General features: G+C 41.2%; 1 protein-coding gene and 1 pseudogene across 2 annotated transcripts; one reads left to right on the top strand and one right to left on the bottom strand.

The window, feature by feature from the left end:
- Positions 1 to 1,082: 1,082 nt before the first annotated feature.
- LOC143584004 (polygalacturonase At1g48100-like) lies at positions 1,083 to 5,143 on the top strand (annotated as a pseudogene). Its single transcript, XR_013144279.1, has 7 exons — positions 1,083 to 1,298; positions 1,710 to 1,838; positions 2,593 to 2,775; positions 2,863 to 3,070; positions 4,210 to 4,291; positions 4,432 to 4,540; positions 4,634 to 5,143. The product of XR_013144279.1 is annotated as a polygalacturonase At1g48100-like (transcript).
- A 930-nt stretch (positions 5,144 to 6,073) lies between these two features.
- On the bottom strand, positions 6,074 to 20,405 carry LOC143584003 (high affinity nitrate transporter 2.5-like). Its single transcript, XM_077066162.1, has 3 exons — positions 19,537 to 20,405; positions 18,766 to 19,056; positions 6,074 to 6,647 (listed from the first exon to the last, which is right to left on the bottom strand). The coding sequence occupies exons 1-3, from the start codon at positions 20,388 to 20,390 to the stop codon at positions 6,275 to 6,277; spliced, it is 1,518 nt and encodes a 505-aa protein (XP_076922277.1). The 5' UTR covers positions 20,391 to 20,405; the 3' UTR covers positions 6,074 to 6,274.
- Between the last annotated feature and the right edge of the window lie 876 nt (positions 20,406 to 21,281).

Raw genomic sequence — 21,281 nt, 5'->3', positions numbered from 1 at the left:
TTATATATAGTAAGAATGAACATGATTTATAAAAAGTAAACACGTCAAATTTTTTATAGCAAGCTAGAGACAAATTATAAACAAAAAAGAAATGGCCTTATCCAACTAACATCTCACTCATCAAATGTTAATGATCATGATAAGTAATTCGATATTAGCTAATTCATTCTTTTATATTATATATATGCTGTAATGTTGTAACAAGTTAAGTTTTTTTATTTACATATTCAAGTTTAAAAATCTTAGACTATGTAAAGTAACTTTTAGTATATAGTGTATGTTAAAATATCACGTCAACGTTACATAGACAAAGATGCAACTAAACCACTCATTCACTTTGATGTAGTGACTTGCACTATAAAATTAATTATGTGTAATTGATTAATTAGGATGGACCGTATTTCTCACGTCCTTTAACGGTTACTCCCCCTCCCGGCTCCCGTTAAACCTTTGGCGGATCCTAGTTTGATGCCCAGCTTTGGCGGAGGCCTAGTAGTTTGGCGCCCCTTGTAGTTTTGGTGCCACCCTCATCTCCACCGCACCGCATGCAACCTTAAAATATTTCGTCTTTTTTAATGAAACTTCATCGTTTTTTAATATAATAAAATAACTAGATTTGTAAACAAACGAGTGCTAACATGTATGTAATTAGACCTTTCATTAACATGCTCGAGTTTCTTTAACTATTCATGAAGTTGGTTCCTAATAATTTATACATACTTAGCGGTTCTCTACTTAAAAGTTATTATGTGTTCAGTGTAACCCTATATATACAAGAACTGTATAAACACTTATGTCATGTCTAAATGTCTTGATTATGATATATGATACATAAGACGGTTATCTAACCACCTCTTCTCTATGCGAATGCTTACGTGATATCACACACTTCTCTACTTAAAGTGATTAAATATAAGTTTTAAAAGATCCAATAATGTAACATCAAAAATACACCACAATTATTTAGCTAGTTATAAATTTAATGGGTCCAATAATACATGTTCTATAGAGCACAACTATAAGAAACTGTCATAGTGCAAGCATGCACTAAACATAGCTTCTCCAAAAGCTTCTTTTATCATATGAAACAAAACATGATGAAGCACTTATATGTCTTTCTTTTTCACCTTCTTTTGCTCTTTTGCCTTTTTACAATAATACCCTCTGCTTATGGAAGAAAACTCCATAGGAGTTGCAAGAAGCATCATCACACTTACGGATATTCTTGTAATTCTACAACCAATTTTAACATTTTATGCTTTGGAGCTAAAGCTAATGGAGTTTATGATGATTCTAAGGTAAAAACACAACTTGACCTCGTACATTTTGGGTAAATGAACCAATCTGAGCTTGATCTCACTATGCCCGAGCTTGGCTCGTTTAAGTTAAGACAAGTCAAGCTCGAGTTCACTCGTTAATTGTTTTGCAAGCTCAGCTCAACTCGTTTATTATTTATTCTATTTTAAGTTATCTTATTTATATGCACACATAATTATTTTGTTTATATATTTATATTTATATTTGAGTATGATTCTCTTCTCTATATATAAAATATATGTTATTTAATTGTTTTCTTCAATCCAATGCTCAGTTCGAACTTTTAGCAAGCCGTTCTCGAATAGCCTACGCTACTTTTATATACACATTTAGAGAGTCGCTATATATAATGTATTTACTAACATATATTGTTTTATGTATAACTTGTATAGAAACTTGTAGCTGCATGGAATGCTGCATGCAAAGTTGATGGAGGCATTTTGCAAATTCCCTCTAATCACAGGTTTCTTATCAAGCCTCTAACCCTTCAAGGCCCATGCATGCCGCGTGTCGTTATTCAGGTGATTTCTCTATTGTTAATGGTGGAATTAAGGGTATACATGGCTCGGTTTGGCTAACTCGGTTTCGGTTAGCAACTAGTTCATATAAACTTAGGCTTTCACAACAAGCATATTTGAGTCTCCGTGAATATTGAAATCCTGATTATGTTCCTCAATGGTATTAATCTTTTAAAAAGTGTAGTAAATTTGAACTACTCTAACAGCGACAAGTTAAATGTCAAATCAGGACCGTATCTGAGATTTCAAGTTTCCCGAGCGAGTACTTAAATGAGCCCTTATATACATTTTTTCCCAATGGATCGACGCTAATTGTGGTAACAATAAAGAAAAACAAAGTCGTTATAGCAATAAAAGATTAATACCATTTCTGGATTGCGTGACTCGATCTCTTACCACTTCTGGAAACAAAGTGTTGATAAATTCTTAATAATTGATACTCTCTAATAAATCATTTTTTGGGATCTAGTTGTTAAGTTATGTGTATTGGAATGGTTGCGTTAAATGTGTATTTATTGGGCTATAAATTATATACATATAAAAAAGTAAATAAAAATTCGAGCCAGGAATGGGCCTTATGTGATCGCCCATTCTTGCTATATCTCCAAATAGACACCGTGCCAAATTACAAGAAAACGACAACGTTAGAGGCCCGTATTAGTTAAAATCTAATAAGTTAAAAGCATCAATGTATTTATATTTTGTTAAGTTATATGACTAGAAAATTAGGAGTGAGATGTGAATTTCATATAAACAGATAGATGGAACTCTATTAGCACCACCAAAAATGGGATCATGGTCCAAGTCAAACTTGTATCAGTGGATAAATATCAAATGGGTTCAAAATATTACAATCCAAGGAAGTGGTACCCTTGATGGTCAAGGATGTAATTGGTGGGCCCCCATGGGATCCAAACACACTTTTGATATAAAACCAACGGTAATTATATCATAACAGTTAATGATTATTTGTTTTTTTTCTTTTTTTCCATATTTTTGGTGTTAATTATTGTTGTTGTTGAGCTAGGCTTTGAGATTTTACGCAAGCGAAGATATCATGGTTCGCGATATCATGATAAAAAATAGCGCGCAAGTTCATTTGAAATTTGATAACTCTCAAGGAGTCAAAGTCAACAATGTTAGTGTTTCGGCACCGGGAAATAGTCCGAATACCGATGGGATTCACCTCCAAAACACTCGTGATGTAGAAATCCTGCATTCAAATATCCGAACTGGTACTATAATTTTTTTTTACAATTAAGTTTTAATAGTTCTTGGTCTTTCCTTGCAATTTTTTTTATAACTGGATCAATTATCAAACCAGTTGTCTTACCGCGCTCTGATCCATGTATAACAACAAAGTCAAATTCATTTTTGTCGCTCTTAATTACATAATATTATACTTTACCTTTCAAATACCAAAAGTCTTTACATTAACACACTTGATAGTGATAAAATAACATAGGTTACTTATAGATAAACCACAAATATTTTTTTTTAAAAAGTTGTTCAACTTGAACCTAAATTAGTAAATTCTATGAAAAATTAAACATTTGTTTTTCTTGGGGCCTATTAAGGGGTTGAGGCCTGAGGGCCTAGCCCAAAAAAATACTAAATTACTGGGCTATAGGTTACCAAAGGCCCAACACCCACCCACCTAGGGTTGTTCACGAGGCGAGCCGAGTGAAAGCTTGCTCGTTGCTTGGCTCGTTTACAACCAAACCGAACCGAACGGCTGAAATTCGAACCGAGCAAAAAACGAAACGAGCCAAAATCCAACCGAGCATTTTTCAAACGAACATCGAGCGATTTCGAGCATTTTTTTATTTCATTTTACTTAAAATTTTCAATAAGAAACAAGTTTGAATGTTGTAAATAATATATTTTGTAAACAAATTAGTAGTTTTTAGACAAACGTGTAATAGGTTGTAAATTTTTAGGCGAAAGAAGTTTGAAGTGAGATAGAACTAACATGTAAACAAACTTTTATATTCTGAAAACTTGAATCGAACTTAATAAAACTATAAAATTGATGGAATAGGAACAATTTTAAAGGGTTTAAAAAATTGTATACCTATATTTTATGTTTGTTGTCTGTATATTTATATATTTGTTCATATATAATTATATATAAAAGAAATTAAAAATATTCGAGCCGAACCGAACCGAACCGAACAGACCTTTGCTCGTTGCTTGGCTCGTTTACAAATCGAACCGAGCAGAGCGGCTCGTTTATAATCGAGCGAAAAAATAAACGAGCAATTTCCGAGCGAACGGCGAGCAAGTTCGAGCGTCAAGCGGTTTGGACGGCCCTACACCCACCCACCCCTTCTAAGAGTTGAAAAATTATTGATTATGGGCTTTTATATAACAGGAGATGATTGTGTCTCCATACAAACTGGATGCTCCAATGTTCACATACATCGTATCAACTGTGGTCCTGGACATGGTATAAGGTATCACTAATAATGTTTAATTAAGGATACTATAAAAAACATGTAATTAAGCATATATATTATGAAATATCTTGAGTTATTGTTTCATAAATAATATATTTGTTTATATATTGATTTTGTTTCACTAAATGTGTCTTCAGCATAGGAGGATTAGGAAAGGATAAAAGTATCGCGTGTGTATCCGACATTCTTGTAGAAAATTCGAACATTGAGAACACTTTATACGGAGCAAGAATCAAGACATGGCAGGTAGATATACATATACGCTGATATAATTGATATGATACTACTTATATTGTAGAAGCGTCTTGACTTTGCTTCGAGCTGTTGTTTTTGTTATAGGGCGGAATGGGCTTGGTCAAAAATATAACCTTTTCAAATATTCAAGTAACAAATGTTAATTCTCCAATAGTAATCAACCAATACTATTGTGACAAAAGTTTGTGCAAAAACGAAACTGGGTCTATTGCGATAAAAGAAGTGAAATTTGATAACATAACGGGAAGTTATAGCACTCAACCGGTTTATTTAGCTTGTAGCGATGATATTCCGTGTACTGAGATTGATTTATCCGAAAATTCAACTAAAACCTTCGAGAAGGCCCCTAGAAGGATCTCATGTACAACAAGCATTGTGTTATAATTCTTATGGGAATTCAAATGGTCAGTTAGTACCATCTAGCATGAACTCTTGTCTAAAAAAGGGTGGTGATGGGGCAATTAATCAAATTTCAAGACTTTCAAATGTAGTATGTTAGTTGAGGGTCTGTAGTGTAAAATTGTAAATGTTGAAGGACCAATATAAAAGCTCTATTTCAAGCATTGACTTTGGGCCTGGACCACATGGTGTGCCAAGTCTTTGCTTAGACTTATGGGCCAAGATAGGACAACAATGGCTTCTGTAATTTGTCCTACATTTACTATTGCCTATTTGACTTCAAGGAAATAAATGTGCCATCGGTTTTCATTTTGGTTATTTAATTTTAATGTGTATTCTCTCTTATTTTAATGTGTATTCTCTCTAAATTTGTTTTAGAGGATTATAAGTGGTTGTGATGGGAGAAGAGATAAAATTTTTAAAAGATGAGTAAATTTTGAGGAATACTGTTGATTCTCTATTTATTTTTTAATATATTTGAAAGTGGTTGTAAGTGAAGAAGAAAAAAATATAACGATAAAGATGTAAAAAAGTATTATTCAATTGTATATGGGAGAGAAAATATAGTGTTTATTTTATGTAATTACAGAGATAAAGATAGAGAAGTTGCCGGAAATGCTCTTATAATATTAATTTATATTTATAATCTTGGATTTTATTTATATGGTGTGAAAAAGTATGAAAATGAACCTACACAAGAAAACAAGAAGAAACATAAAAGAGAATGGTCATAAGGTATCTAACATTTACAAACCAATCATCTAAACACAAATAATTTCAACTCCTACATGTACAACTCTAATGTAGACCATATTGGTTTTATCGGTGTCTTATTAACAATTTTTCATCATATAACGCGACAAAATTCGAAAGTCAGTTTCCTAATGGCAACGTTGTTGGGATGCCCAAGTGCGTTGAAGAGAAAAGAGACTAATAACTTACGATTATTTTAAATTTATACAGTGTTTTGCTTACGTGAAATGTGATAAGAGATCTTTTAAAAGAAATAGTTAGGAAGACGACAACTCTAAAGTTCGTGTTCTTCGTAAGTTGCGTCATATATCCAAGTATTAGTTTCAAACTAACTTAATCGGCCAACTTATTTTGGTTTAAATGTTTTATAAACACGAACATGCAACCAACACATGACCAACTAGTCAACTACATATACAAAGTCACAAAACATTTCTAGGTTACAACAATATACAACTTTTAATTATACCATAAAACACAAGTAACCATCAAAGTTTCATCATAAATACACCAAAAGCATATTTATTAACTTTCTTCACCAAACATTCAACTTGAAAAGAGTGCAAAGTACAACTATACAACAGTCGAAGGGGTTTCTTTATCAGATAGAATCGGAATAGATGCACCTTTTTTCCCTCTTTCCCTTCGGCTATTTTCCGAAAACTTAAGACTCATTTTATGGAACCCTTGTTCTTTTTCAGCCGCGGTCCATTCGGACAAATAATAATCTTCTTCTGTTACTCCTTTTCTAGGTCCACAAAATAAGCCACCCCATTGTGGGAAGTATATGAAAAGAATTACTAGGGTGCAACACATGATCATTACTCCCATTAGAGATATACCATCTTCTGTTGAGTATCTTGACCCCCTGAAGAATATCACTTGTGTCAAAACAGCCCCTACATTTCCTCCACCACCTGTCATCCCTGATATCACTCCTAATGACCTGAAATAACAAGATTCAATCACTTAGTTGGTGTAGATTTCTACTTATTAACTTACAAGTCAGCTTAGTGTCTCATCTATGCAGTCAATATCGCCGATATATCAGTGATATATCAGTTATCGGTCCCTTGGCGATATATATAAGTCAGAATATCGGTTCAGAATATCGGTACCGATAATATCAACGATATTGGACTAATATTTGACCAATATATCACTGATCCGATATCAGTGTTTTAAGTCTTAATTATCAACTTTTAGTGTTTAATGTTATTGCTTTAAGTCTTAATCAATTCTTACTTGCTACGATTGTTGTGTTTTGCAATTTGTAAAAGGTTAATTTGTTAATGGTAGGAGACTATACTAAATTATTAGTGTTAAATTGCTATATATATGAATTTTACATGATATTAAAATTACCGATATCTCACTGCGATAACCGATATCTCGTATATTGGTCCTTGACCGATATCTGATATTTTTCTGCATTAACTACTTAGTGTCTCGTATGTATTATAGATTTTGTAATGTATAATGTACTATATTATTTAGAAGGATGAATGCATGATAAAGAAAGTGTGACATTAGATCCAGACCAGGTCACAGATTAACAATAAGGTGGCCACTGAACCGTCTAATTCGAAGCAAGGCTAGCCAGCCAACCCCTTTAGCTGATTAAAATAGTATATATATATAATTAAGTGTACGATAGTTGTGTCTACTGGTTTAGCTGACTGCTTGGAATTTATAATCAGTAGTGTAAACTGTAGGGGTATTGTACTAAACCCGGCTTACGACCTTAATTTATTATGTTTGGCTTATTTTATTATATGGACTAATACAATATTATTGGACTGAGGGGGTTTTGTGGAGGTAACCCTAACTGGGCTAGGCCCATTAGGGTACCATGATGGTGGCCATGAGGCTCCCTATATAAGGAGGTCTCCACCTCCTTATTAAAAAAGGTTCTCAATAAGAGCCACCACCATAACCATTTTTGTGTCTGTAAACAAGAGATCCTCGAGATTTCTTAGCAGTCACCTCCACACCCCCGTATTTCCATGGCAGATCTCAAGCTACCGGAGAAGAAGATGAAGTCGTGGTTCGTTTTATCTCGAACATCGAGGAACATTGTCATGGATCAGGTCAGATTCATTTTATGTTTCTTCATTGGCGCCATCCGTGGGACGGTAACGAACCACACCTCAATCTTCCCCGTTTCATGTCTGATCTGTGTTTCTAGAGTGACGGAGGTTAGATCTGGTTCTAATTCCTTCAGATCTGATTCCGTTTGAGCAACAGTTACGTTAGATATTCTTGTTTCTCTCTAGATCTGCGTTCATACGCAATGGGTGCCGGATCCAGATCTGATTTTTCAGTGTTCAATGCTGGAATAAGTTATAGATCTATAGTCACAAAGCAAAAATTGGGTGTAAAAAAGGAATACACAGGAGAATGACAGGCTGTGTACAGCCTCAAGATAATAGCCATCAATATTATCCATGCTCCGCCGCCCTACAATCCACGCGGAAACCACTATGCGGGTCGAAAGACGAATCCATGCCGTTGGCTTTGCGCAGAAGACTGCCACCATGCATGCTCGCCAGCGGGTCACCATTCCGCCGCCATGCACGCGCGCCCGCGGATCCTCACTCCGCAGCCATGCCTGCGCGCCCGCGGAAATCACCATGTGAGTTCGAAAGACGACTCCATGCCTTTGGTTTTGTGTAGAAGACTCTGCCGCCATGAACAGGCGCCCTGCGAAACAACTAGCCGCTATGCATGCGCAATGCCGAGGATCAAGACTTTGCAGCCATGCATGCGCGCTCGCGAGTCACGACTCCGCCGCCATGCATGCGCACTGCCAAGGATCAAGACTTTGCAGCCATGCATGCGCGCTCGCGAGTCACGACTCCGCCGCCATGCATGCGCACTGCCAAGGATCAAGTCTTCGCTTCCATGCATGCACACTGCCGAGGATCAAGACTTCGCCGCGATGCATGCGCGCCCGCGAGTCACCACTCCACCGCTATGCATGTGCACTGCCGAGGATCAAGATTCCGCTGCCATGCAGCGCATTGCCGCGGATCAACACTCCATCGCCCGTGGAAGGTTTCGTCACCATGCATCCGCGCGCCGCGGCTGATGCACCACCATGCATGCGTGCAGCCGCGGATCAACACCACCACCTGTGGATGACTTCGCCCCGATGCATGCATGCGTCCCCGCGGATGAGCATTCCACCATCATGCATGCGCGGGCCGCGGATAATGCACTACCTCGCCATGCATGCATGCAGCCGCGGATCAACATTCCACCACCTATGAAAGATTCCAACGCCATGCATGCGCACGCAACCCTTCGCCATGCATGCGCGCTCAACTCCCGCCATGCATGCGCGCTCAACTCCCGCCATGCATGCGCGCCCAACCCCAAAAAGACATTAATCGCGGAGAAGGTGACAAGAAGGAAGGCGGCAGAGAGCCTAACAGACCTCTACCAAGAATATGGACTCCCCTCACCAGACTAATATGCGTTCTATTACCTTTTGCATACATGTTTCACACTTCCCTTTATTAATTTTGAGCAATATGACAACATTGTATTGACATCAAACTAAAAATAAAACGAAGTAAAACATACATGCGCGAGCTCCAAGCTCAGACGTGTTGACGAGTTTTAACTCTAAAACGTCAGGGCCTTAGCCCAATAATATGAGCCTTAGCTCAAATTACTCATAGCATCCATCCTACGTATTGCGCAGCTGGACCATAAAAATACCTAAGCACAACTAAGGCAAAGCACATGCCAAAGCGTAGTTGTTAAGGTCTCAGGTCGGGGCCGCGCATGGGATTATAATGGATATAGGCAGAGTAACACATACTGACACGTAAAGGCTAAAAAATTCATAATTCCCTATAATAAATGCACGATAACGTCGCGCAAAAGAGGAATAATGAAATGCCAAGGCACGTGTCAGCATATTCAGAATATCGCAAAATAACTTGAAATATGACAACTGTTAAGGATTAAGTAAAAATAATTTCCTTACAACCTTATTCAAGTTTCAATGTGTAAGCATACCTTATATTCAACAAGCACACGCATGCGCCACCGCGGTTCGATACACCGCCATCACGCTTGCGCCACCGCGGTTCGATACGCCGCCAACACGCATGCGCCACCGCGGTTCGATACGCCGCCACCACGCACGCGCCACCGCGGTTCGATACGCCGCCACCACGCACGCGCCACCGCGGTTCGATACGCCGCCACCACGCACGCGCCACCGCGGTTCGATACGCCGCCACAACGCATGCGCCACCGCGGTTCGATACGCCGCCACCACGCACGCGCCACCGCGGTTCGATACGCCGCCACCACGCACGCGCCACCGCGGTTCGATACGCCGCCACCACGCACGCGCCACCGCGGTTCGATACGCCGCCACAACGCATGCGCCACCGCGGTTCGATACGCCGCCGCCACGCATGCGCCACCGCGGTTCAGTACATCGCCTCCACGCATGCGCCACCGCGGTTCAGTACATCGCCACCACGCATGCGCCACCGTGGTTCAATACATTTCCACCATTCATGCGCACAGTCGCGGATTAACATTCCGTCAACATTCATACGCGCCACGACAAGTGAACCTCGCCACCGCGTAATGTCATTGCGCCACCACGCGTACACACCACCGCGGATAACCATCTGGCCGCCATGGTGCATGCCACCATGCATGAGTTCCACCGCTATGAAGCAGCAGCGCGCCATCACGCATGCGCGCTGGCGCCGAGCACCGCACCCCCGCGATCCAACACCTCGCCACCGTGCATGCGCATCGCTAAACAACACACCGCCATCATACTTGCGGATCACCACTACGCAATCACGCCACATGCGTGGGCGCCGTCGCGGAACAACACCGCGTCATTATGGATGGGCGCCTCCAAAAATTTGGTTTCTTGCATCCGCATCACTATTCAAGTGGGAAGACATGAAGGCCGCCATCACGAAGACCATGTTTGTTATTTGTAATCCGTTCACGGCGTGTCAACCGCTTTCTCATGCGCGTAGGCGGACAAAAACAGGCACGGCGGATTAACACCCGCCACCGCGAATCAACATTCCACTGCCATGCATGCGCACCCGCGAATCCTCACTACGCTGCCATGCTTGCGCGCCGTGAATCAACATTCTGCTGCCATGTATGCGCATCCGCGGGTCCTTAGTATGCCGCCATGCATGCGCGCCGCGAATCAGCATTCTGCTGCCATGAATGCGCATCCGCGGGTCCTTAGTATGCCGCCATGCATGCGCGCCGCGAATCAGCATTCTGCTGCCATGTATGCGCATCCGCGGGTCCTCAATACGCTGCCATTCATGCGCACGACTCTTCGCCATGCATGCGCGCTCAACTCCCGCCATGCATGCGCGCTCAACTCTTCGCCATGCATGCGCGCTCAACTCCCGACATGCATGCGCGCTCAACTTTCTGCCGCTATGCATGCGCGCCCGCGGATCACCACTCCGCCATCATGCATATGCGACTTTGGATCACCATTCCGCCACCATGCACGCGCGCCCGCGGATCCGCACCCCGCAGCCATGCATGCGCGCCCGCGGAAACCACCATGTGAGTTCAAAAGACGACTCCATGCTTTTGGTTTTATGAAGAAGACTCCAACGCCATGCATGTGCACGCAACCCTCTACCATGCTTGTGCGCAACTCCCGCCATGCATGCGCGCTCAACTCTTCGCCATGCATGCGCGCTCAACTTTCAGCCGCTATGCATGCGCGCCCGCGGATCACCACTCCGCCGCCATGCATACGCGACCTTGGATCACCACTCCGCCTCCATGCATGCGCGCACCGCAGATCAACACTCCGACGCCATACAAGTGCGCTGCGGACAAACTCTCCCGGCCATGCATGCGCCGCATCGGAGGAACACCCCGACGCCATGCATGCACAGTGCCGAGGGTCACTTACCGCGGGTCAACACCTGCGTGCCACCATGCATGCGCGCCGGCGGGTCCTCTCTCCGCCGCCATGCATGCGCACTGCCGAGGGTCACTTAACACGGGTCTCTTATGAACGTCGCGGGTCTTTATGAACGCTAAGGGTCACTTACCGCGGGTCAGCACCTGCGTGCCACCATGCATGCGCGCCGGCGGGTCCTCTCTCCGCCGCCATGCATGCGCACTACCGAGGGTCACTTAACACGGGTCTCTTATGAACGTTGCGGGTCTTTATGAACGCTAAGGGTCACTTACCGCGGGTCAGCACCTGCGTGCCACCATGCATGCGCGCCGGCGGGTCCTCTCTCCGCCGCCATGCATGCGTACTGCCGAGGGTCACTTAACACGGGTCTCTTATGAACGTCGCGGGTCTTTATGAACGCTAAGGGTCACTTGCCGCGGGTCACATGTGTGTTCCTTAAAATAAATTCCAAACAGCGGGAGGTCACCCACACACGCATATCGGTGCTCCTCCATCATCACCGGAGCAACTAAAGTTAACAGTCTCGGAAAAACTCCGCCACCGCGGAAATATCCATGCTCCGCCGTGATGCATGCGCGCCCGCGAGTCATCACTCCGTCGCCATGCATGCGCGCCCGCGGAAACCACCATGCGGGTCGGAAGACGACTCCATGCCTTCGGTTTTACACAGAAGACTCCGCCTCAATGCATGCGCGCCCGCGAGTAACCGCTCCGCCGCCATGCATGCGCACCGCGGATCAAAACCCCATGCGGGTTGTAAGACGACCCCATGCGGGTCAAAAATAGTACAATATGAGCTTGGAAGACGACACCATTCATGGGCGCCGTGCTCCGACATTTCAAACTCTCACCAAGGCGGGTCACCTGCAAGTTCCGCAGGTAAGCACCCGACCACCGTTCATGTGCGCCGATGGGTTTCAACAATACGTCACCATGCCTGCGAGCTAAGGATCATCGTGTCACCGTGCATGCATGCGTGTCCCGCTGATCAACTCTGCACCGCCATGCGTGCGTTTCCGCAGATGAACAATCCGCCGACATGCATGCGCGCCTTGCACATGTTGCACTCCACCGACATGCTTGCGCGCCGCTGCTGATAGTGCACTACGCCTTCATACATCATGCGCGCAGCCGCGAGTCATCACTTCGCCACCATGCATGTGCGCCCACGTGTCACCACTCCGCCGCCATGCATGCGCACTACCAAGGATCAAGATTCCGCTGCCATGCATACGCGCCATCGGAGATCAAGTCTCCGCTTCCATGCATGCACACCGTTAAGGATCACCCACCACCTCCACCGAGGAGCCGCGCCTCTAACTTGTTAGATCCACGGAGTCCGCTTGTCTGCACCGCGCTTGATAAAAAGCAAATTTTACAAAGTATAAAATGTCCAAGAAAGTTTATACACGTGCGAAGGAAAAACCCGTTTATAACCGCGACCCGCGAGTCAGAACTGCGATTCGCATGCACACCAAACTTTGATCTGGCTATAACTTCAAAGCGTCAACAAATTTTAATTAAAGGATGCCGCAGAAGATCTGATTCCGGTTTCTCCAAACCAGAATGTTTGTGATATAAGTTTGAGGAGTTTTCATCTCAAATTCTAGCTTTTCTTTTGAAATTGCGCCAATAAAGCAATAAGTTGGGAAAAAAATATGGGTTTCACAAAATTCAATACAGCTGGTTTAATTTGGGGGAACATTATCTGACATGCATGTAGCCTTGTCACCTCTAATAATATTATGTCACTTTAGACATTAATTTATATATTATTACCATCACGTCCAAGTGAGAGAATGTGAAGGCCACCATCTCGCAAGTCATAAAGCCGTTGTGTACCAGAATCAAGGCCACTAGCGCACCTCCACACCATCAGAGCTACGGTACCATACATGTGCATTAGAACCGCAGTTATTACTTAAACGCTCAGCCAAAACGGACCGCATGCGCGCTCCGGCGATTCACGCCATAGTGGGTCGTATGCGTGGTAATGACAGATCAATTGTGTGCTCCCGCATATCCATGAAGCCACATGCGCGTTCCGGCGATTCATGCCATAGCAGGCCGCATGCGCGCTAAGCGATAAATGGCGGATCACTTGAGTTCTCCCGCAAATCCATGACAAGCCGCATGCGCGTTCCGGCGATTCACGCCATAGCGGGCCGCATGCGCGCTAAGTGATAAATGGCAGATCACTTGAGTTCTCCCGCAAATCCATGACTAGCCGCATGCGCGTTCCAGCGATTCACGCCATAGCGGGCCGCATGCGCGCTAAGTGATAAATGGCGAATCACTTGGGTGCTTCCGCATATCCATGACAAGCCGCATGCGCATTCCGGCGATTCATGCCATAGTGGGCAGCATGTGCGCTAATCTTTACTCAATGGCAGATAACTTGTGAGCTTCCGCAGACCACATGAAAGCTCCGAGTAAAACTAGGGCGGGTCGATTCCGCCTCCCGCAGGCATTATGCGTGCTCCATACTCTCTCTAGTAGACCAACTCCACCACCAGTCACATATGAGTAGACGTGCTAAAAGCCGTCCGTGGCAGGTCATATACGCGGGCTGCAAGACGTGACAGCCGCTCCCGCGGGTGACATAAGCGCTCAGATATTCCAGCCCCAGCACAGTGCCACCATGAGACACTAACGGCGTGTCATCTGGGCACTCACGAGGATCAACTAGCAACCATAAAGAGCCGCATGCGCACTCCCACAAGTTAACTTCAGCCATCATGGACGTATCGCGGGTCATTTCTGGCTCCCGCAGATCACGAGAGAGTTCCATAGCGGGTTGATTCGCGCCATTCCGCGTCCGTAAACAACTTTTGCGGGTTACTACCGGGGCTCGTCACGCTTCCGCATGGATGAAATTCACTACCACCATCATCGGGGACCGAAGAAGCGATCTGGATGTCTTTCGTATGATGAATGAAGGTGTTTTCTTGATGTATGAGTATATAAGATTTGCATGAAATGGCACAAAAAGTGCTTATATTAATGCAAAATATATGGCTACGCGCCAAACTTAAAGGTTGGGAATCCTAATAAACCCGCTCGGCTATGCGTCGAATATTAGGTTGGGCACACCTCATAATTCGCCTAAGGATGGAAGACATCCGAATATTTAGGTTGGGAATCCTAATAAACCCGCTCGGCTACGCGCCGAATATTAGGTTGGGCATACCTCATAATTCGCCTAAGGATGGAAGACATCCGAATATAAAGGTTGGGAATCCTCATAAACCCATAAGGCCACGCGCCAAACATAAAGGTCGGGAGCCTAATAATATCCCACATGGCCACGCGCCAAACATAAAGGTCGGGAGCCTAATAATATCCCAAACGGCCACGCGCCAACGTAGGTTGGGCGCACCTCATAATTGGCCCGAGGATGGGAACCTTGTAATACATCCACTTTTAGTTGATATGTTTTGCAGGTTCGGCTACGAGTCGCACAAGCACCTATGACATTATTATTATCTGGCCGTTTGTGCCTCCATTATTATTTTGAAAACAAGTTGAGATAGTCATCCTGCGTAGAAGAAGGCCCTTGTGGGCCGGTCATTATCATCATATTATAGCTCATAAGCCGCAACTCGCGCATGCTTCATTATTTTATAGCTCGTAAGTCCCATCGCGCGCAAGCTTCATTATTTTTATAGCTCGTAAGCTGCCTCGCGCGCAAGTTGCATTACATTATTATCGAGATGCGCACTCTATCTTTTATCAGGCCCCGCGCCACTATTGTTATGATGCGTGCTATATCTTATTCATGCCAGTGCACCATTATTATCATAAGGATCACAACATGTCACCATCATGGAGAAAACCTCTCAAAACTCAAAGACAATAAAGACAAGGCCGAAGAAAGGGGAAAAAACCGCCTCATATCCTAACACACCTTATGAAGTCCAGCGCTCTACCTAAACGCTTACACGCCTAGGAGCAACACTGGACTTGGGGGGCTTGTAGGGGTATGGTACTAAACCCGGCTTACAACCTTAATTTATTATGTTTGGCTTATTTTATTATATGGACTAATACAATATTATTGGGCTGAGGGGGTTTTGTGGAGGTAACCCTAACTGGGCTAGGCCCATTAGGGTACCATGATGGTGGCCATGAGGCTCCCTATATAAGGAGGTCTCCACCTCCTTATCAAAGGAGGTTCTCAATAAGAGCCACCACCATAACCATTTTTGTGTCTGTAAACAAGAGATCCTCGAGATTTCTTAGCAGTCACCTCCACACCCCCGTATTTCCATGGCAGATCTCAAGCTACCGGAGAAGAAGATGAAGTCGTGGTTCGTTTTATCTCGAACATCGAGGAACATCGTCATGGATCAGGTCAGATTCATTTTATGTTTCTTCATAAACATAACTAACTGTTAATTTTATTGTTTTTTCTTTCATTTCAAGAATTTGAAATAATGCATGTATATAATATTTTTCAAAGTTAACATCCTATATAATAATAATAATAATAATAATAATAATAATAATGTTTAAAATGTTGAACATTTAATGCCGACACGCAAGAAGTTCAACTTAAATAAGTGGGCTAGAATTTAGAGATCCTTTTCATACTTGAAGAAATTGTGTTAAGAAGCAAATTCATACTTTGAATTTGAATGTAGAATATTCAAAGTAAACGAGATTTCTTATACTTTAAAAAGCATTTATTTCATTTAATTTATTTCATTAAAGAAATTAAGAGAAAACTTTGGGATAGGAGTAGCTCAATGAAGAAAGACTATGATCTTTATGATCCCAGTTTAATCATAAAGGCGTCCGGGTTTTACCACCAGTGGGCTCCGTATGACTGGGTTGGGCCGGCTGGTGGTGACATTTTACCATTGGGTCAACCCGAAATAAGTATATAGACAATTCTATGTTTGTTGACCGTTAAAAAGGAAATTAAGCGAACGTTATATATATCCTTTCATGTGACATAATATATATCTTATTAAGAAAGGAGTAAAATGTTTGATACTAATAATTTCTTTTTTATAGTTATTAGAATCTAGTATCAGAAAACATACTAAACATGCCTGTCAATATTATTTTTATTATTATTAGTTTCGTATCATATTTGTCGATTATGAGTGACACATACTAAACTCCATAAAAAGTCTATATCATGTCATTTTCTACGAATTTATTGTAGAAAAAGTCTATATCTTAACAAGTGGGTAAGTAAATATACTACTTCTATATATGTATTTATATTGTTACAGTAATACCACATCTACATATGGACTTGGGGGGCTTGTAGGGGTATGGTACTAAACCCGGCTTACGACCTTAATTTATTATGTTTGGCTTATTTTATTATATGGACTAATACAATATTATTGGGCTGAGGTGGTTTTGTGGAGGTAACCCTAACTGGGCTAGGCCCATTAGGGTACCATGATGGTGGCCATGAGGCTCCCTATATAAGGAGGTCTCCACCTCCTTATCAAAGGAGGTTCTCAATAAGAGCCACCACCATAACCATTTTTGTGTCTGTAAACAAGAGATCCTCGAGATTTCTTAGCAGTCACCTCCACACTCCCGTATTTCCATGGCAGATCTCAAGCTACCGGAGAAGAAGATGAAGTCGTGGTTCGTTTTATCTCGAACATCGAGGAACATCATCATGGATCAGGTCAGATTTATTTTATGTTTCTTCATAAACATAACTAACCGTTAATTTTATTGTTTTTTCTTTCATTTCAAGAATTTGAAATAATGCATGTATATAATATTTTTCAAAGTTAACATCCTATATAATAATAATAATAATAATAATAATGTTTAAAATGTTGAACATTTAATGCCGACACGCAAGAAGTTCAACTTAAATAAGTGGGCTAGAATTTAGAGATCCTTTTCATAGTTGAAGAAATTGTGTTAAGAAGCAAATTCATACTTTGAATTTGAATGTAGAATATTCAAAGTAAACGAGATTTCTTATACTTTAAAAAGCATTTATTTCATTTAATTTATTTCATTAAAGAAATTAAGAGAAAACTTTGGGATAGGAGTAGCTCAATGAAGAAAGACTATGATCTTTATGATCCCAGTTTAATCATAAAGGCGTCCGGGTTTTACCACCAGTGGGCTCCGTATGACTGGGTTGGGCCGGCTGGTGGTGACCTTTTACCATTGGGTCAACCCGAAATAAGTATATAGACAATTCTATGTTTGTTGACCGTTAAAAAAGGAAATTAAGCGAACGTTATATATATCCTTTCATATGACATAATATATATCTTATTAAGAAAGGAGTAAAATGTTTGATACTAATAATTTCTTTTTTATAGTTATTAGAATCTAGTATCAGAAAACATACTAAACATGCCTGTCAATATTATTTTTATTATTATTAGTTTCGTATCATATTTGTCGATTATGAGTGACACATACTAAACTCCATAAAAAGTCTATATCATGTCATTTTCTACGAATTTATTGTAGAAAAAGTCTATATCTTAACAAGTGGGTAAGTAAACATACTACATCTATATATGTATTTATATTGTTACAGTAATACCACAAGAGAATCAATTATAATAACAAGGGGGTAAGTAAATATACTTTACTAAAGTTGGTTATAAAAATGATTATAATAAAAGAAGTATACAACCTTATAATTTTAAAATAAAAAATCACCCGAAATAATTACTTATTATATTAGTCTTATTTTTAAGAAGTTTGATCACTATTATACATAGATTGCCTCTAACGCAGGGTGGAGAAGCCCATCGGTATATTCTTAGCTACTTGCAGCAACATGCGGAATCCGTAATGTTCATTAAAAAAAATCTCACATACAAAAATAACTATGTATTAAAAAAATTGCCTATGTGAAATGAAGGTAAAAATATGTTTAAATAAAAAAGTGATGTGATATACTACATTACAATTAGTATTATAAAGTATTTTACATGTTTTACATATAGCACTTGGTCTAACACTTAGAAAATCTCTTTTATGTATACATTTGACTAAAATTTATTATTTCTTATTTAATTAATTTGAAATTCTAGTTTATTTACCAAAACCAAAGAAATATTTATAAAGTGTGACATTAAAAAGAATAACAAGAACAAACACATACCTACGAGAAACGAATGGAACGACACCAAACGTAAGACCACAAGCAGCTTGAACAAAGACAGAGAACACAAGCATCACTGCAACCGACCCATTCAACGACCCAATCTTTCCCAACAAAAAACACAACAACCCACCGATCATCTGCACCACCCACAACGTCCACAATCTCCCCCTCATCCCAAACCTCTTCGCCATTAAATCAGACAACATCCCACCACCAGGCCTCGAGAACAAATTCGCCAACCCAAAACTGGCAGCAATTATTCCCGCGGTATGCAAGTTCACGTCAAACCTATAGGATATAGGTTCATTTTTTATTATTAAAATAATAATAACATAGAGAAAAGAGAAAATCATAAATATAGTTATTAATGCCTGACAATTAGTGAAAACTCATTTTCACTTTAACTTTATCTGCATTAAACTGAAAAAACTAACCAAAACAAAAACCTTACAGTTTTGTGTTATGTTTTTGTAAAAATCAAACTTACGGTTTGATTTTTGGTTTTACATGTAATAATAATAAATATAATTATTAATGTCGGACAATTAGTGAAAACTCATATTCAATGTGAATTTTACCTACATGTGTGCACCAAACCAAAAAAACCGTACTGAACAAAAACCGACAGCTTGATTTTATGCTTTTATAAAAACTAAGCTTAGTTTTGGCTTTACATGTAAAAATAATAAAACAAAGAAAAGTGAAGACCGTAAATATAATTATTAATGTCCAAGGTCAGTGAAAACTCATTTTCACTATAAATTTTACCTGTCGTAAAAGTATTGCGCAATAATATTATCAATCGTTAGCTCCACCCCGAAACAATACCCGTACGTCAACGCTAAGATCCATCCTCTATAGTTAGTAATCGCGTGATAAAACACTTGTGAGAAGCTGTCTTTATGCTTCTCACCGGCTTTCTCGAGCCGAACATAGTTCCCGTCAGGCATATCTTGCCCGAGGAAAAATATCGCGTAAGCACCAAGCGTTTGAAAAAAAGCTGGGATAAAAAATGCGATTCGCCACGCGGTGAATTTTGTGGAACCAATATTGGTGTGGATTAATGAGTACACGAGTGGCATGATGAGTTGCGTGGCACCTCCCCCGAGGTTACCCCACCCGCCTGAAAGCCCATTCGCGGTCCCCACAACATTCGAGGAGAACATCGAGCTCATCCAAAATTGGGTGGACACGAATGTAGCTAAAGAAAACCCGGTAAAAAACCTGACCATTAAAAAGGCTGCGGGCGAGTTAGCGATCGCGCTAAGGTAAACCGCGGGGGCGGTGAGGAGAATAAGGGAAGATGAGGCGAGACGGGGACCGAAGAGGTCACACGCGGTCCCCATCGCCACACGGGCGAAAACCGCCCCGGACACTGCGGCGATACCAGCGTTCCCGATGTCCGTGGCGGTTAAGTTAAGATTGTCTCGGATGATTGGGAGGAGTGGCGGGGCCGCGAAAGTGGAGACAAAACACGAGAAGAATGATATCCAGGAGAGATGGAACGCGCGCATGTGAGGAGTAGCTATGGAGAATAGCCGAAACTCGATGGCTTTGTGTTCGGAGTCAACTGGAAGAGCGAACTTCCGGTCATTGTAATCCGAGTTATAAGAAATTTCCATTATTATTATGGGAAAGGATAATAAAAACTGAAAAGCACACAAGTTTATATATGGCAAACACAAGATACAATAAAGGGCTTTTGCTGAATATAGTAAAGTTAGTTGTGGCAAAAAAACAAAGAGTTGGTTTTGTGTATTTTAGGCTGTGTTTTTGTGTGAGGAAATCGGCAGAGGTATAAACTGGGTATATGTAGTAATAATAATATGTGATTCGGAAACTTGTGAAGGCAAGGGTTTGGCCTTTGAGATTGGTGAAACTTTGAAGGTTTTGTTTTATTGAGTTGTTGGTATTTGTGGTCACTCACATGTGGAAACTATAGTCTAGTAACTTAGGGAGATAACAAATATGTTTTTATTTACTTCTTCTTTATATTTATTTTACCATATTTTTCAAATTTGGAGAATATCTTGTTTTCCCACTCTAGTTAAATTATGTTGTCTTAATTGGTCTATGTTAGTTTAAGAATTTGGCTTGGACGTTCCCCCGGGAGACCATACCGTCGGCTGCCACTTGACAGTTGTTGTACCGCCACAAGCAGAACTCTCGGGCGTAACACACAGTGGGACGAAACCCGAATGAGCACAGGATTCGAACTAACAAGCACAAGGCATAGCTCAAAATTTTCATCATCATAATACACCAAAAGTGACACAAATGGAGATTGAACTTGGGTTTTCACCAGAGAACCCAGTCCTTCTACTACTAGACCACAAGGGAGAGATACAAATATGTAAAGAGTATAATTCAAATAAATATAACTTGGTTATAAGTTATTTGAGAGATCTTCATGTATACAACTATACAAGTACTATTTTGGTATCATGTATAATTAGAAAAACTGAGTTTAATAATAATAATAATAATAATAATAATAATAATAATAATAATAA

Source organism: Bidens hawaiensis, unplaced genomic scaffold, assembly GCF_021521415.1.
Source record: "Bidens hawaiensis isolate Kalapana, Puna unplaced genomic scaffold, B.hawaiensis_p1.1 tig00032764_1, whole genome shotgun sequence".
Lineage (NCBI taxonomy): Eukaryota > Viridiplantae > Streptophyta > Magnoliopsida > Asterales > Asteraceae > Bidens > Bidens hawaiensis.
The sequence above is the reverse complement of the archived record's forward strand: the minus strand, read 5'-3'. Positions and strand labels throughout refer to the sequence as shown.